The 18,117-nt window shown below is 44.5% G+C and overlaps 2 protein-coding genes across 4 annotated transcripts; one reads left to right on the plus strand and one right to left on the minus strand.

Annotated features, from left to right (window-relative positions):
* The first annotated feature begins 4,108 nt into the window (after positions 1 to 4,108).
* LOC120046757 lies at positions 4,109 to 13,077 on the plus strand. Of its 3 annotated transcripts, none has more exons than XM_038992241.1 (8): positions 4,109 to 4,377; positions 4,841 to 4,991; positions 5,302 to 5,349; positions 5,443 to 5,750; positions 6,161 to 6,313; positions 7,814 to 7,938; positions 8,076 to 8,143; positions 8,883 to 13,077. In XM_038992241.1, the coding sequence occupies exon 8, from the start codon at positions 11,596 to 11,598 to the stop codon at positions 13,009 to 13,011; it is 1,416 nt and encodes a 471-aa protein (XP_038848169.1). In that variant the 5' UTR covers positions 4,109 to 4,377; positions 4,841 to 4,991; positions 5,302 to 5,349; positions 5,443 to 5,750; positions 6,161 to 6,313; positions 7,814 to 7,938; positions 8,076 to 8,143; positions 8,883 to 11,595; the 3' UTR covers positions 13,012 to 13,077. The 3 variants fall into 3 exon arrangements, with proteins under 3 accessions (XP_038848169.1, XP_038848170.1, XP_038848171.1); XM_038992242.1 differs by having other exon boundaries at positions 8,076 to 8,107; XM_038992243.1 differs by having other exon boundaries at positions 5,443 to 5,588; positions 5,673 to 5,750; positions 8,076 to 13,077.
* On the minus strand, positions 10,925 to 17,763 carry LOC120045980 (BRICHOS domain-containing protein 5-like). Its single transcript, XM_038990901.1, has 7 exons — positions 17,687 to 17,763; positions 17,206 to 17,440; positions 15,504 to 15,635; positions 15,154 to 15,303; positions 14,917 to 15,033; positions 13,171 to 13,315; positions 10,925 to 11,270 (listed from the first exon to the last, which is right to left on the minus strand). The coding sequence occupies exons 1-7, from the start codon at positions 17,761 to 17,763 to the stop codon at positions 11,176 to 11,178; spliced, it is 951 nt and encodes a 316-aa protein (XP_038846829.1). The 3' UTR covers positions 10,925 to 11,175.
* Between the last annotated feature and the right edge of the window lie 354 nt (positions 17,764 to 18,117).

Below are 18,117 nucleotides of genomic sequence, written 5' to 3' on the forward strand. Positions count from 1 at the left end.
CCATGCTTGTTCAATGAACCATAAACAATTAATGAACATGCACCTGTGGAATGGTTGTTAAGATACTAACAGCTTACAGACGGTAGGCAATTAAGGTCACAATTATGAACATTTAGGACACTAAAGAGGCCTTTCTACTGACTCTGAAAAACACCAAAAGAAAGATGCCCAGAGTTCCTGCTCATCTGTGTGAACGTGCCTTAGGCATGCTGCAAGGAGGCATGAGGACTGCAGATGTGGCCAGTGCAATAAATTGCAATGTCCATACTGTGAGACGCCTAAGACAGCGCTACAGGGAGATAGGACGGACAGCTGATCGTCCTCGCAGTGGCAGACCACGCGTAACAACACCTGCACAGGATCGGTACATCCGAACATCTCACCTGCGGGACAGGTACAGGATGGCAACAACAACAGCCTGAGTTACACCAGGAACGCACAATCCTTCCATCAGTGCTCAGACTGTCCGCAATATGCTGAGAGAGGCTGGACTGAGGGCTTGTAGGCCTGTTGTAAGGCAGGTCCTCACCAGACATCACCGGCAACAACGTCGCCTATGGGCACAAACCCACCGTTGCTGGACCAGACAGGACTGGCAAAAAGTGCTCTTCACTGATGAGTCGCGGTTTTGTCTCACCAGAGGTGATAGTCGGATTCACGTTTATCGTCGAAGGAATGAGCGTTACACCGAGGCCTGTACTCTGGAGCGGGATCGATTTGGAGGTGGAGGGTCCGTCATGGTCTGGGGCGGTGTGTTACAGCATCATCGGACTGAGCTTGTTGTCATTGCAGGCAATCTCAACACTGTGCGTTACAGGGAAGACATCCTCCTCCGTCATGTGGTACCCTTCCTGCAGGCTCACCCTGACATGACCCTCCAGCATGACAATGCCACCAGCCATATTGCTCGTTCTGTGCGTGATTTCCTGCAAGACAGGAATGTCAGTGCTCTGCCATGGCCAGCGTAGAGCCCGGATCTCAATCCCATTGAGCACGTCTGGGACCTGTTGGATCGGAGGGTGAGGGCTAGGGCCATACCCCCCAGAAATGTCCGGGAATTTGCAGGTGCCTTGGTAGAAGAGTGGGGTAACATCTTACAGCAAGAACTGGCAAATCTGGTGCAGTCCATGAGGAGGAGATGCACTGCAGTACTTAATGCAGCTGGTGGTTACACCAGATACTGACTGTTACTTTTGATTTTGACCCCCCTTTTGTTCAGGGACACAGTATTCCATTTCTGTTAGTCACATGTCTGTGGAACTTGTTCAGTTTATGTCTCAGTTGAATCTTGTTATGTTCATACAAATATTTACACATGTCAAGTTTGCTGAAAATAAACACAGTTGACAGTTTGAGGATGTTTTTTTCTTTTGCTGATTTTATTTACATTAGAAGTGCCCATCCAAGAAGGCTCAAGGTCATTGGCCACAGATAAAAATTACTTCAAATCACATTATATCTACCGTAGCTTTGATTGGACTGATCATATCAACATTATACTTTCAAAATCTTAGCTAGCAAGCTAGACAAGCAGTCATCATCATGAATCACGTTGACAATCTACTAGCAAATCCTTTTTAATCCTTGTCATATAAAGAGAAATGATAGACCAAACGAATCGGTGCTCATTGGCCATTGGATCTAAACATTACACAACAAGTTGGAAATCGCAAATTCAACAATGAGTGGTTTGAAAGGAATCAGTGGCTAACGGCAAGCGTGGCAAAGCAATCACTATTTTCCTTCCCCTGTTATTTGGTGGAGAGGGTGTGTAGTCCAAGTCTGGGTTTAAGGGTCTCTTTTCCAAGCTTAAAAGGATAAACATTCACATGCAACACCATGGGCCAGAAAAGGTTGAATACATTGGCCATGCTGTCAATCCAGCATGACTTTTGCCGCGTTCAAAACAACTGGAAACTCAGAACTGGGAAATCTCAGACTTCAGTGAGTACAAGACAACTGGCAACTCATAAAAAAACTAGCTCTGACTGGGAAAATACATTTTCAACAGTCATGCAACTCGGAATTCCAAGTCGGGAACACGGGCCTCTTTCTAGAACTCCGACCTGAAGATCACTGACGTCATGATTTGACCTTGTTTTTTTCAGAGTTCACAGTTGTCTTGAAAGCACCATAAATCCAGAGAATGACAAACTTTGATGACAAAGTTTCATGACAACATTTTCCCATAAGAAGGAATGCTGCGCCAACTTCCTGTTCAAGTGAGCACAGCACAATGGTGAGTCCAAAAATGTATTGTATGCTGCTGCATAAATTATGTAATGTGCAAGGGAGATATGTATACTGTAGCTAAGAAAGTAATACTAAGTGTATGTTGTGTAGTAAGCTTTTAGTAGCCCATGTGTCTCACCCTAATAATTTGGTCCCTTTCCCCCTCATAACTTAGCCTACTGTTCTGACTTGGTGGTGCACATGTAGCCTATAGCCTTTTTTAGAGAAATGTCATCATTGAATATTGTAAGAGCTTTCATTGTCTGCTTATCTGCCCCCTTTATTTATCCTACAGTTCTGACTTGGTGTACAGGGAGAATACTGTAAGAACGGTTCATGTTCTAAATTATGTCGCTGTACATTTCAAAAGTGCTGAACAAATAGTTATATTGACTACGTCCGTCTTAGCTCGCTCATTAGTGTCTTATTCAAAATTACGGATTGCCTCTAATGTGCTCATCGTTCCCTTATGCCATAATTTGTACATCTCAATTGTCAGTAGAAACCACATTTGTTTAAGCAAGTCAGCCATATTAGCTATGTTTTTTTTAAAGGCAGTAAATGAGGCTGAATAAACTGTTTCGCTGTCAGACAAAGCACCCCTGATAGCCAGGTGTAGCGGTGGTAAGGATTCACTCCATAGTGCTGAAAAGAAAGCTCTGCTGTTGGGACAGCTTTATGTAGGCACCGTTTGTCACCGTTATAGTGCAATTAATGTATTCTGTTGTGTTGTGTAGTAGCTTTGCTGGCATGCATCCCCAAAAATATTTTGGGAGTTGCCCCACCAAAATTTACATGCTAAAATCACCACTGGGAAGGAAAGATGAAAGCCTATCCAATTTGTAAGTCGCTCTGGATAAGAGCGTCTGCTAAATGACTTAAATGTAAATGTAAATGTATTGGTGCTATTGCTAATTTATGAAGATTCTCTTCCTAAACATGTAAAGCTGGGGTATATGGGATACGTGGTAAGAGCTTATGTGAACAGACCGTTGCAGTCTCTTAAATGTAAAAAGTGGCAAGTGTGCAGATGGAATAAATATGTTGTGGAAAAGTCAGTGGATACACTGTGCTGCAATTGTGGTGGGAACCACGTTCCCGAGTTCCAGGAGTGGCCTGTAAGGGTGAAGGTAGTCGAAGTAGCAAGAATCCGGGCTGTCCACCAGGTCTCCTATACATAGGCAGTGTAAATTGTGGAAGCAAGTGCAAACAGTGGTGTAAAGTATTTAAGTAAAAATACTTTAAAATACTGCTTAAGTAGTTTTTTCGGGTGTCTGTACTTTACTATTTATAATTTTGACAACTTTTAGTTTTAGTCCACTACATTCCTAAAGAAAATAATGTACTTTTTACTCCATACATTTTCCCTGACACCCAAAAGTACTTCAAATGCTTAGTAGAACAGGGCAATTGGCCAATTCACACACTTATCGAGAGAACATCCCTACTGCTTCTGATCTGCTGGACTCACTAAATACAAATGTTTCGTTTGTAAATTATGTCTGAGTGTTGGAGTGTGCCCTGGCTATTCGTAAAATGTAAAAAAAAAAAAAAAAAAAAAAATCAAGAAGGCATGTGAAATTATTTATACTTTTGATACTGAAGTATATTTCAAACCAAATACTTTTACACAGTTACTCAAGTAGTATTTTACTGGGTGATTTTCACTTTTACTTGAGTCATTTTCTATAAAGGTATCTTTACTTTTACTCAATTATGACAATTGGGTACTTTTTCAACCACTGCGTGCAAATGTTTTTGTTTTTTTTCCTGTTTTTCTGCCTTAAAGTTCCTCAGTTTTCACCCCACATGGAAGGTGGCTGCATGCACCTATAACGTATGTTTGCGGACTGCCATAATACCATAGAAGTAGTAGAAGAAGAAGAAGAAGAAGAAGAAGAAGAAGAAGAAGAAGAAGAAGAAACTAAAACAAAAAAACAACCGCCACCCCAGTAGAACATATTTGCCACCACCAAGTGACTGCAGAACCTAGCCGGTACCAAAAAAAGATTTGAATCCGGAACTTATTGTACAGTACTTGTTGTAGTGGGGAGCTATTTGACGCCCTTAAGTATTTCCGGAAATAACACATGCAAGGGTAATCTTTACATAACCTTTGTCATTAAAATTCTACACATATTGGAGGTAAGATAATATATTTTTATTGGTGCTATTTGTACACGATTTATGTGACTGTCATCTGGACCATGCCACCAAATGGGTTAACAAACTAAATAGACAAGGCGACTAGCTAGCATAGCTAACTTTTCTGTGGTCCATCGCGCGACAGCATTACGAGTTGTCTCTGCGCTCTTGTACGTTAAATTGTAAATTATTTGCTTTAATATACTTTAGAAACTCATCAAGGTAAAGATTTTACTACTGTGCTGTAGAAAAACAAAATGTAGCTCTCGTTGACGCGCAATATCCAACGCGTGCGCATGGACCAGAGCTAAAAAAGCTAGCTAGGCTAACGTCTGGCGAGTTGTTGACATTATAAATACCTGTTAGCTAACGTTAAGTAACAGTGATAAAAAGTTATTGTTTGCTAGCATTATTGCTCTTGAATGCCTCTAATATTTTATGCTGTTTACCGCTCGTTTTACAGTGACAACATACCTGCACTCAAGCATGAATGTGAACCAGGGACAGTGGGTAGCGACCCGTTGATTCTGGCTACCGCTGGATATGACCACACAGTGCGGTTCTGGCAGGCCCACAGCAGCATCTGCACCAGGACAGTCCAGCACCAAGACTCTGTATCCTTACCTTCACTTGCTTCACACGAATTCATCAAGACCTTTCTTGCAGATTTAGCTTTCATTTCGTTTCTAGACCACCAGTTATTTGTTGTAACAACTTAGAAAGTGCTCCAAGTCTCCAACTCCATCAATTGGAGATATTTTTGTGAACATCCCAGTTAGCACAATCCTTTTAACATATGTATTTTGCTCATAAGGATGTTGTTTCACAATGACTATAGCTAGCTACCTTTTAATATGTATGTTGTTGCACAATGATTATAGCTAGCAACCTTTAATTATATTCTTAACCAGTACTTTCACCAAGTGAACTCCCTCGAAGTTACTCCCGACAGAAGTATGATTGCAGCTGCAGGTTTGTTGAGAAATAAAATAGGCAAAACCATACATATAATTATCATCATAATTAATGTGGGCTTGACTGTGTGTCTTTTGTTCTGTTCCAAAGGTTATCAACACATCCGTATGTGTGATCTAAACTCCAATAACCCAACCCCGGTCATAAACTATGACGGCGTCAGTGGACTTCCATGAGGACGATCCCTGGATGTACACAGGAGGAGAGGACTGCATGGCTCGCATCTGGGACCTGGGGTACTGTTGATAATACTGTCTGTCTGCCTGCCTGTGGGGCATGTTATGGCATTCTCACCAAGCTGAACATTGCTCTGGTCCAAGGTCAAGGAACCTGCAATGCCAGAGGATCTTTCAGGTCAATGCTCCCATAAACTGTGTGTGTGTCTTCATCCCAACCAGGTAAGTCAGTGGCTGCGGTCCAAACTTAAAAGACACACCCTATCACGTTACTCGTTCAGCCTGCGATGATTGTGTTTTCAGCCACCGGTGGCTTGTGGGTGCTTTATATACACTACATTCAATTATTAGTGCATGTCTACTTATTAATAATTATATATTTAATATATATGCCTACTGTATGATAGCTAGCAAATTAATTAGCTAACTAACGTTAGCCTGGGTGTGTCTTTTAGACTGCAACCAGTGTCTCAAAAGTGATTTGATATATGCCACCACTAGAGGGAGCACTGTTACTGGACTGTCAGCATTGTACTGTTAACTGTTGATAAACACCTAGGCTAATCCTAACTTTCTTTAAACTCTGTCTATTGCATCTAATTGATTCTCAATCGGGCTTGTGCATTTTCCAGGCTGACTTGATCGTGGGGGACCAGAGCGGTGTGATCCATATCTGGGATCTGAAGACCGATCACAATGAGCAGCTTATTCCTGAACCAGAAGTGTCCATCAACTCAGTCCACATCGACCCTGACGCCACCTACATGGCAGCAGTCAATGGCTCGGTCAGTATGCTTAACAAATGAATTATGTTATACTGGACTGTACACTCTAATACATAATTTACACTGAACAAAAATATATGTGCAAGGTGTTGGTTTCATGAGCTGAAATAAAATATCACAAATGTTCCATATGCACAAAAAGCTTATTTCTCTCAAATGGTGTGCCCAATTTTGTTTACATCCCTGTTGTGGCATATCAAGAAGCTGATTAAACAGCATGATCATTACACAGGTGCACCCTGTGCTGGGAACAATAAAAGACCACTCTAAAATGTGCAGTTTTGTCACACAACACAATGCTACAAATGTCTCAAGTTGAGGGAGCATGCAATTGGCATTCTGACTGCAGGAATATCCACCAGAGCTGTTGCCAGAGAATTTAATATTCATTCCTCTACCATAAGCCGCCTCCAACATCGTTGTAGAGAATTTGGCAGTACATCCAACCAGCCTCACAACCGCAGACCACGTGTAACCACACCAGCCCAGGACCTCCACATCCGGCTTCTTTACCTGATGGATCATCTGAGACCAGCCACCCAGGGAGCTGATGAAACTGTGGGTTTGCACAAACTGTCAGAAACCGTCTCATCTGCATGCTCATCGTCCTTACCAGTGTCTTGACCTGACTGCAGTTTGGCGTCGTAACCAACTTCGGTGAGAAAATGCTCACCTTCGATGGCCACTGGCATGTTAGAGAAGTGTGCTCTTCATGGATGAATCCCGGTTTCAACGGTATCGGGCAGATGGCAGAAAGCGTGTATGGCGTTGTGTGGGAAAGCGGTTTGCTGATGTCAATGTTGTGAAAAGAGTGCACCATTTTGGCAGTGGGGTTACAGTATGAGCAGGCATAAACTACGGACAAGAACACAATTGAATTTTATCACAGGCAATTTAAATTCAGAGATACCGTGACGAGATCCTGAGGCCCATATTCATGACATTCGTCTGCCTCCATCACCTCATGTTTCAGCATGATAATGCACGGCCCCATGTTGCAAGGATCTGTACACAATTCCTGGAAGCTGAAAATGTCCCAGTTCTTCCATGGCCTGCATACTCACCAGACATGTCACCCAATGAGCATGTTTGGGATTCTCTGGATCGACGTGTACGACAGCGTGTTCCAGTTCCCGCCAATATCCAGCAACTTCACACAGCCATTGAAGATGAGTGGAACAACATTCCACAGGCCACAATCAACAGCCTGATCAACTCTATGTGAAGGAGATGTGTCACGCTGCATGAGGCAAATGGTGGTCACACCAGATACTGACTGGTTTTCTGATCCACGCCCCTACTGTTTTTCTAAAGGTATATCTGACCAACAGATGCATGTCTATATTCCCAATCATGTGAAATCCATAGATTAGGGCCTAATGAATTTATTTAAATTGACTGATTTCCTTATATGAACTGTAAGTCAGTAAAATCTTTGAAATTGTTCCATGTTTCTATTTTTGTTCAGTGTAGTAATTGTGATTTCGCTCCACCTCACAGGGAAACTGTTAGGTGTGGAACCTGGCAGGAGGGATGGGTGACGAGGTGACACAGCTCACCCCAAAAACCAAGATCCCCGCTAATAAGCACTACTCCGTCCGCTGCAAATTCAGCCCTGATTCTACGTGAGTACAACACACACACACACATCTTTTAAGGAATGTGTGCATAATGCAGCCTATACGAATCTGTAGTAGTCAGATTTGATTGCACGTCTTGTATAGTAAGTTTTTATGTGACTTAACTGTGTTTTTCCCAACAGGCTGCTGGCAACCTGCTCGGCAGACCAGACGTGTAAGAGGAGGATGTCTAACGATCATTACTAAATGAGTTGTGTATTGACACTTTATCTAGCTCTGTTCCTGGAAATCTACCATCCTGGAGGTTTTCACTCCAACCCTAATCTAGCGCATCTGATTATAATTATTAGCTAGTTGATAAACTTAATCAGATTAGTTACAACTGGGGTTTGAGCAAAAACGTACAGGAAGGTAGCTCTTCAGGGACAGGGTTGAAGTGAAAACGTACAGGAGGGTAGCTCTCCAGGGACAGGGTTGAAGTGAAAACGTACAGGAGGGTAGCTCTCCAGGGACAGTGTTGAAGTGAAAATGTACCGGAGGGTAGCTCTAGGGAAAGGGTTGAAGTGAAAACGTAGAGGAGGGTAGCTCTCTAGGGACAGGGTTGAAGTGAAAATGTACAGGAGGGTAGCTCTAGGGAAAGGGTTGAAGTGAAAATGTACAGGAGGGTAGCTCTTCAGGGACAGGGTTGAAGTGAAAATGTACAGGAGGGTAGCTCTCCAGGGACAGGGTTGAAGTGAAAACCTACAGGGTAGCTCACTAGGGACAGGGTTGAAGTGAAAACCTACAGGGTAGCTCTCTGGGGACAGGTTTGAAGTGAAAACCTACAGGGTAGCTCACTAGGGACAGGGTTGGAGAGAACTGAACTAGAGTAAATGATTGTTTTGCGGTTGAAAGTGACTGACTTCCATCCTAGTGTGGCTAGATTGACTTAACTGACTTTGGGCAGTTCTGACGTAACGATCAATAAATGTGTGATGCATGTGTTACAGCCTCTTCTGACAACCTGGCACGGCAGTGGTGTGTGGAGACCAGGGAGATTAAGAGGGAGTACAGCAGAGTACATCAGAAGGCTGTGGTGTGTCTGGGCTGATGAGGAGCTACTCTATAGCGAACCTCTGTGACTGTAGATAAATATCCACACAGCTGTTTGTCTCACAGCGAAGCTCTTTGACTGTAGATAAATATCCACCTGTCTATGTCTCTCACAGCTTCTGCTTGCACAATAGTTTATTTATGAGGGGAGAGGCTCTTTATATTTGTCAAAAGGTCTACATTGAAACAGCCTGGGGATACAGGGAGAGTGTGTCATGGCCTTGTTTGTCTTATAGCTTGGGCAAGGAGTTTTGTGATGGGCCACAGCTAGATGAATGTATTTAAATTCACTAACTTAATCAAAGGTGAAAGGTCTCAAAAGTTAAGTCTTTAAAAAATCTGATGGATATCTGGAAAGAGGACTGCATCCCACACGTGACTGTACAGGATATAACAGGGCTGCATCCAACCAGTGACTGTCCAGGATATAACAGGGCTGCATCCCACCAGTGACTGTCCAGGATATAACAGGGCTGCATCCCACCAGTGACTGTACAGGATATAACAGGGCTGCATCCCACCAGTGACTGTCCAGGATATAACAGGGCTGCATCCCACCAGTGACTGTCCAGGATATAACAGGGCTGCATCCCACCAGTGACTGTCCAGGATATAACAGGGCTGCATCCCACCAGTGACTGTTCAGGATATAACAGGGCTGCATCCCACCAGTGACTGTCCAGGATATAACAGGGCTGCATCCCACCAGTGACTGTCCAGGATATAACAGGGCTGCATCCCACCAGTGACTGTCCAGGATATAACAGGGCTGCATCCCACCAGTGACTGTCCAGGATATAACAGGGCTGCATCCCACCAGTGACTGTCCAGGATATAACAGGGCTGCATCCCACCAGTGACTGTCCAGGATATAACAGGGCTGCATCCCACCAGTGACTGTTCAGGATATAACAGGGCTGCATCCCACCAGTGACTGTCCAGGATATAACAGGGCTGCATCCCACCAGTGACTGTCCAGGATATAACAGGGCTGCATCCCACCAGTGACTGTCCAGGATATAACAGGGCTGCATCCCACCAGTGACTGTCCAGGATATAACAGGGCTGCATCCCACCAGTGACTGTCCAGGATATAACAGGGCTGCATCCCACCAGTGACTGTCCAGGATATAACAGGGCTGCATCCCACCAGTGACTGTCCAGGATATAACAGGGCTGCATCCCACCAGTGACTGTCCAGGATATAACAGGGCTGCATCCCACCAGTGACTGTCCAGGATATAACAGGGCTGCATCCCACCAGTGACTGTCCAGGATATAACAGGGCTGCATCCCACCAGTGACTGTCCAGGATATAACAGGGCTGCATCCCACCAGTGACTGTACAGGATATAACAGGGCTGCATCCCACCAGTGACTACAGGATATAACAGGGCTGCATCCCACCAGTGACTACAGGATATAACAGGGCTGCATCCCACCAGTGACTGTTCAGGATATAAGAGGGCTGCATCCCACCAGTGACTGTCCAGGATATAACAGGGCTGCATCCCACCAGTGACTACATGATATAACAGGGCTGCATCCCACCAGTGACTGTTCAGGATATAAGAGGGCTGCATCCCATGTGTGATCGTACGGGATATGATGAATTCCAGTAACAAGACTAACTGGTGTGCAACATTTACTCTGTGGTGCTTTTGTCTTGACACTCACACTTGACACACACTTTTTAGTGAGAAGTGTTAGCATCTTTCCATTTTCTTTCTTTTTAGTACCCTAAAAAAGAGAATCTATACACAACTTGGTTTATTGAAGGGATCAAGTCATTTTAAGACATTCCTGCAAACAGGAATGGTTACACACATGATGACTCATCTGCTGTGGGTTACAGTACAGGAAATAACAAGAACAAAAAGAACGGACAACTCTGCCACAAGGGAACGTATTAAACATTAAGGAAAGGTGACGAGGGTAGTCTGCAGATAAACTTCACAGCTTGTTACCGTCGCTTATCTCTCAGAAGGGAAAGGACTGGAGCGGAGGCATAGGAGGGACTAAGGTGGCAGGGGCTGCAGTATTGAGAGTGAAAGCCAGCTCCTGTTCCCCGGTTGTATTCAGTGTTTTTTGGAGCCGGCGACACTCCGGTTTCTTAGCGGGGATGAGAAGTAGCACTTTGTTTCCCTGATAAGCGCTGGTATGTGCTGCCTGAGACTGGATGATGGCAGGTCACTCCGGCAGGGAGTAGAAGCAGACAGACACACAGATGTTACTAGGGAAGCAGATGTCTATGCAGAAGTAGACTAAACGCTGTTTACCTGGACCTTCACAGAGCGAGAGAGAGAAGGTCTGTTACTTAACAGGCAGTTTGGTAGAAAAGACCAACAAAACCTCAAAGTATGCAAGTCATAACTACTGCCTGCTAATGGAACCGTATCTCCATTGAGTTTTACTCACTTGGTGATTCAGAGTGGCAAATTCATCCTCTCAAATAGTTGGCTATCAGTGCTCTCTGCTACAGAGAGAGTTAGATACTGTATTGGTCATCTACCTGCTGTAGTTAGGTAGCAGTGAGTTTAGCCTAAAGGTTGTTCTTCTTATTTACTGCTGTGACTTTGTAAAGGTCACACAGCACTGTTTTTCAGGATTATGTTTCTCACGCTGTTCTGGAAAGATCTGCCAGCACAGACAGGGAGCAAGGAGCTGCTCTATTCTGGAAACATCTGCCAGCACACAGACAGGGAGCTGCTCTATTCTGGAAACATCTGCCAGCACACAGACAGGGAGCTGCTCTATTCTGGAAACATCTGCCAGCACGCAGACAGGGAGCAAGGAGCTGCTCTATTCTGGAAACATCTGCCAGCACACAGACAGGGAGCTGCTCTATTCTGGAAACATCTGCCAGCACACAGACAGGGAGCTGCTCTATTCTGGAAACAACTGCCAGCACGCAGACAGGGAGCTGCTCTATTCTGGAAACATCTGCCAGCACGCAGACAGGGAGCTGCTCTATTCTGGAAACAACTGCCAGAACGCAGACAGGGAGCTGCTCTATTCTGGAAACATCTGCCAGCACGCAGACAGGGAGCTGCTCTATTCTGGAAACATCTGCCAGCACGCAGACAGGGAGCTGCTCTATTCTGGAAACATCTGCCAGCACGCAGACAGGGAGCTGCTCTATTCTGGAAACATCTGCCAGCACGCAGACAGGGAGCTGCTCTATTCTGGAAACATCTGCCAGCACGCAGACAGGGAGCTGCTCTATTCTGGAAACAACTGCCAGAACGCAGACAGGGAGCTGCTCTATTCTGGAAACATCTGCCAGCACGCAGACAGGGAGCTGCTCTATTCTGGAAACATCTGCCAGCACGCAGACAGGGAGCTGCTCTATTCTGGAAACATCTGCCAGCACGCAGACAGGGAGCTGCTCTATTCTGGAAACATCTGCCAGCACGCAGACAGGGAGCTGCTCTATTCTGGAAACAACTGCCAGCACGCAGACAGGGAGCTGCTCTATTCTGGAAACATCTGCCAGCACGCAGACAGGGAGCTGCTCTATTCTGGAAACATCTGCCAGCACACAGACAGGGAGCTGCTCTATTCTGGAAACATCTGCCAGCACGCAGACAGGGAGCTGCTCTATTCTGGAAACAACTGCCAGCACGCAGACAGGGAGCTGCTCTATTCTGGAAACATCTGCCAGCACGCAGACAGGGAGCTGCTCTATTCTGGAAACATCTGCCAGCACGCAGACAGGGAGCTGCTCTATTCTGGAAACATCTGCCAGCACGCAGACAGGGAGCTGCTCTATTCTGGAAACAACTGCCAGCACGCAGACAGGGAGCTGCTCTATTCTGGAAACATCTGCCAGCACACAGACAGGGAGCTGCTCTATTCTGGAAACATCTGCCAGCACACAGACAGGGAGCTGCTCTATTCTGGAAACATCTGCCAGCACGCAGACAGGGAGCTGCTCTATTCTGGAAACAACTGCCAGCACACAGACGGGGAGCAAGGAACTTGTTTAACAAAAGGGCTCAGGTCTTTGCTTTGTATGACTATTGACTTCTCAGAATTGAATATAACATTTGACACGCTTTAAAATAAAATGCTTCACAGTTTCATCTTTAATCCTTATGTTATTGTAAATGTCAAGGCAAGTGAATGTGTATTTAGCATGTAGCTAATGACGTGAAGAAGGGTAGTCCCACTCCTTGGTCTCACTGTTGTGTCTCCTGGTCCAGTGGATGGAGTTTTTTTGACACAGGGCCTGTAGAGGCTCCTCCAGGGTGGGCACGTCCACCTGACTGCCCCCCATCACCCCCAGAAACTCTGTCTGTCTCTGGGTCTCATTCCCCAACAACACCCACTGGCTCTCCTGGCAGGAGATGATCACATTTGTAATTGTTGGAGCACATTCTTTCAGGATTATTAGGAATGATGAGAATAAGCAACATGTACACCAGAGGAGTTATGATTGCACTCAGTGGTTTTTCAAACGACAAATAAAAATGGTGTAAATTAACGTATAACAGAATGGTTCAAAATAGCTGTTGCAGACAAACTCAAGTTGTAATTATAGTGCAGTGTCTTTATTAGATCACTTCAGTGGTCTGCCAGGTTATTGTCTCAGCTCTGGTGTCTCTCATTTGGCACAAAGACCATTTAGTAATTGCACCATGTACACTATTGATGAGTCCGATAGGGACCACTTAACATGCTGTTACGCCTGAGCAAACCTTCTAACAACCTGTTTCCCTCCACTCTGAAGAGCATTGTGCTGCAGAACGGAGAGATCGACCCCAGAAAGGCCCAGCATTTCTATAAAGATTAAGTCTATCCAGTAAATCAGACACTGAATGACCACAATCGGTGGATCTGATGCTAAAGTCTAGTTTTATGAGATACTTGATACCATGCGAGTCACATCTCAAACGACTCAGATAGCATGAGAAAAGCATGAAACACTTAGGATTTTGGCATATTTATCTTTTGAGAGAGCTATTCTATGTAAGTAACTAAAGTCTATACAACCAATGAATGATTTAGTCCAGCTGCACAGTGGCCCTTCACTATGAGGTAATGACATGAGTAGCTTCATCATACTCGAGCTCTTGTGAATAGATGAATTAGCCTAGGCCTAAATGAGATATATCAAATTGAATAATGGTTGAGCAAGTAATCATCTCATGAAGTAAATTAACTAATGAATAGGCAGCAAGGACACAGCTGGATGTCATCATGGCCTTGTAGATTCACAGTTCCACAGCAGAAAAGCAACCCATCCATTCTGTAATGACCATTGACATTGACCACACATAACCAAAAAGCATACCTCATTAAAAGTTGTCCTCTGCCAGACTGGCCCTTCCCTCGCTAACCAACCATAGTTTCTCCTCTTTCTCCAGTACAGCGAAGCCTTAACAAACCCAGTACTCCCCAAACAGAGTGGCCATTGTGCAGGTCTGAGCCTCACTGCTGTCCCAACCTGTAAGGGGATCCAGGGGAGAGAGGGGGCTAGGAGGATCAGATGCCCTGAGGAATTCAGTCCTGGAGAGACTCACTACACTATAAGCATGTAAGGCCTTGTTTGGTCTATTACCCCCCCCCCCCCCCCCCTTTCTCTCTGGACTGGGAGAGGAGAGGGATTCCAAAATCAACACCCCTAAATCCAATAGGGTCTGGCTGGGTATGGAGAGGGAGGCAGAAGTGGCACTAAGCTATGAGTCCCTTCCTATGATCCACCCCTACTGCCACTTTACACATTAGCAGCAACAGTGTGACTCACCTCAGCTCCAATAAAACAAAGGTTGGTTTGGAGAGTGGCTGACACAGTAAGCTGTTTCTGCATACCCTTTAGTTGTTGCCATGCCAATTTAAGTCCCAAAACGGCATAGTTCCTCTGAGACTCATATGATGTGAAATCCAAAGTAGTATGTTTCATACGCTGTTATAAATTTAAAGAGTGACCATCTTTACCTGTTGCGTTGATTGCTGGAGGAGGGAGTGCACATTTTCATAATCAGATCTCTCCATCTTACGCAGGAAGCAAGTATCCCGGTTCTCAGGCTTGTAACATATCAAACCCTGCACAAACATGAGTCAGTTCAGTGAAGTGTTGTTGAATACTGAGAAACAGCCACACCAATAGAAAGGTCGGAGCTTGTCTCAGTTCAATATACTTTCAACTCAGAAAAGTCTTCCTACATGTTTGACATCAAAGAGCACGGTGGACGTGTGGTTGGCCTGTGAGGTCACAGAATAGGTCACCAGGTTGTTGTGCTTGTCCACCAATGCTGATCGATTGATCAGGGTTCCAGTCTGATCCGGAACTGTGATTCTAACAACCTGTAAAGACTACAGTAGAGGGATAGGTTTACTCAGTGTAAACTCACTATCAACATTGTGATTGTACAAGTGTGAGCGAATATTTTGTCCATCAACTACAGTCATGTGTGCTTCTATGCTTGATTGGGCTACAGCAACTCATAGTTTAAATGCCAGATACAAAGCACTGCGTTCCGACAGGTGAATCAGATGTGAGTTGTCTCTCCTACCTCTTCGTCCGGCTGTCTGAGCCATAGATGCCCCATGATGCTGAGGGCGATGATGACAAGGAGGAGAGTGGCACTGAGGGTCACCCAGAATGTCTTGTGTGGGAACCGGTAGGACACTGCTGGCCCGTTGTCCTGAGGATGAGACCATTTACAACGACAGCTTATCACAATCTACATAGTCATTCTTGTCTGGGTGGGCGTCTGTTTATGGATTCAACAATATTGTTGACTTCAACAACACATTTTCTACAGTTGAAATGACTCACCTATACTCTGAGTACAGCACAAATAATATCACATCTTTGTGTTTCTATGAAAATGACCTTTCCAAGAGCAATATGTAATAAAAACAAACTTGAGGCTAATAAAAAAATCTAAATTTTGCCACAGATCATTTAAAGCACCACTGAGAGAGGTACAGATGAATCCTACTCCTACCACGCATGGTCTCATGGTCTGAGAGTCCTTTAGGTGTCTTTTGGCAAACACCAAGTGGGCTGCCATGTGCCTTTTACTGAGGAGTTGCTTCCGTCTGGCAACTTTTCCATAAAGGCCTGATTGGTGAAGTGCTGCAGAGATGGTTCTTCTGGAACGTTCTCCCATCTCCACAGAGGAACTCTGGAGCTCTGTCAGAGTGACCATCGGATTCTTGGTCACCCCCCTGACCAAGGCCCTTCTCCCCCGATTGCTCAGTTTGGCCGTGCAGCCAGCTCTATGAAGAGTCTTGGTGGTTCAAAACTTCATTAAGAATGATGGAAGCCACTGTGTTCTTGGGGACCTTCTATGCTACAGACATGTTTTGGTACCCTTCCCCAGATCTGTGCCTTCGACACAATCCTGTCTCGGAGCTCTACAGACAATTCCCTCAACCTCATGGCTAGGTTTTTGCTCTTACTTACACTGTCAACTGAGAGACCTTATATAGACAGGTGTATGCTTTTCCAAATCATGTCCAAACAATTACATTTTCCACAGGAGGTCTCCAATCAAGTTGTAGAAACATCGATGGAAACAGGATGCACCTGAGCTCAATTTCGAGTCTCATAGCAAAGGGTCTGTATACTTATGTAAATAAGGTATTTCTGTTTTTTATTTTTAATACATTTGCAAACATTTCTAAAAACCTTTTTTCACTTCATCATTAAGGGGTATTGTGTGTAGATTGATGAGGGGGAAAAAGTATTTAATCCATTTTAGAATAAGGCTGTAACGTAATATAACGTGGAAAAAGTCAAGGGGTCTGAATACATTTACGTCATTTAGCAGACGCTCTTATCCAGAGCGACTTACAAATTGGAAAGTTCATACATATTCATCCTGGTCCCCCCGTGGGAATTGAACCCTGGTCCCCCTGTGGGAATTGAACCCACAACCCTGGCGTTGCAAGCGCCATGCTCTACCAACTGAGCCACACGGGAATACTGTGTCTGAATACTTTTCCGAATGCACTGTATATATGTGTGAAGTGCATTTAACTTAGGATATAAAACTGAATAAAAATAAATAGTATTCCATCTGTAAGCTGTGCCAAATTGTGTGGGGGTTTCTGTGGGACGTTAATGGAACTAGAAAGGATTTCATTCATGACATTTTAAAATCAGACTTGCTGTGGAAAAACTGAGAGCAGGAAAGACTAACTCCATGGAAACATCAGGCACCAACATCATTGTGTGCATGTGTATCTGTATATCCAGTCTTTTACCTGTATGACAAAGAGCATCCCTGCCTGCCGTTGCTGCCCATCATCATCTACATAACGGCCTCGTAGGATGCCTGACCGCACCACAGCGTGCAGTAACATGTCCCCCGTCAGTAGTACCATGTCTGCTGTCATGACACACACACTCAACAGGTAGAGAAGGAAGTACCAGGTGTTCTGAGCTCTGATGCAGTTGTTGACCCAGACACAGTGGTGGTCACACACCTGTTGCAGACTCCTGGACAACACAAAGGGAAAACATTGGATATTCAATACAGTTTGAAGACAATAATAGTGGCAGTTATACATTATCTTGTAACAATCTTAATATGTTTTATGCTGTTCTGAGAAGTGTAGTTTAGACTGTACTATGCCTATAGTAGACATTCAGAGGTACAGTACTCAGCCTTAGATCTAATGCCTGTGACTAAAAGCTGAAGGGCCAACCTGTACTACTTACTACAGTGTTTTGAGAAAGTTTGACCAGCTGACAGGCTGGACAGCAGACTCCAGGGTGGAACATCCTCTTGTCACATGGGTATGCCTGGAGCTGGCCTGCATGTCGCTTCTTTGTTACTGTAGCTACAGAGAAAGAGAGTACTTCATTTAATTCATGGTGGGATTGTATTGCACATTACAATGTGCACATCAGCACGACCACCACATAGATAGCAAATAGTGTGAACGAAATCTATTTGTTAACCTGTCTGAGTAGGAAAGATGTCAGGGACATCATGTAGGAAACTTAGCGTAGCTACCTGGCTGTCAAGCACTGACTGACTACAAATAACTAGCTAGCTATGCTAACTTATAATTTAGTCTCCTTACATTACGAGATAATAGCTTAGCTAGATGATGATGATGAATAGTATAACAATAATCATTACAATAAACCTAGGCTAATGTAATTGTAAA

Source organism: Salvelinus namaycush, chromosome 4 (genome assembly GCF_016432855.1).
Source record: "Salvelinus namaycush isolate Seneca chromosome 4, SaNama_1.0, whole genome shotgun sequence".
Taxonomy (NCBI): domain Eukaryota; kingdom Metazoa; phylum Chordata; class Actinopteri; order Salmoniformes; family Salmonidae; genus Salvelinus; species Salvelinus namaycush.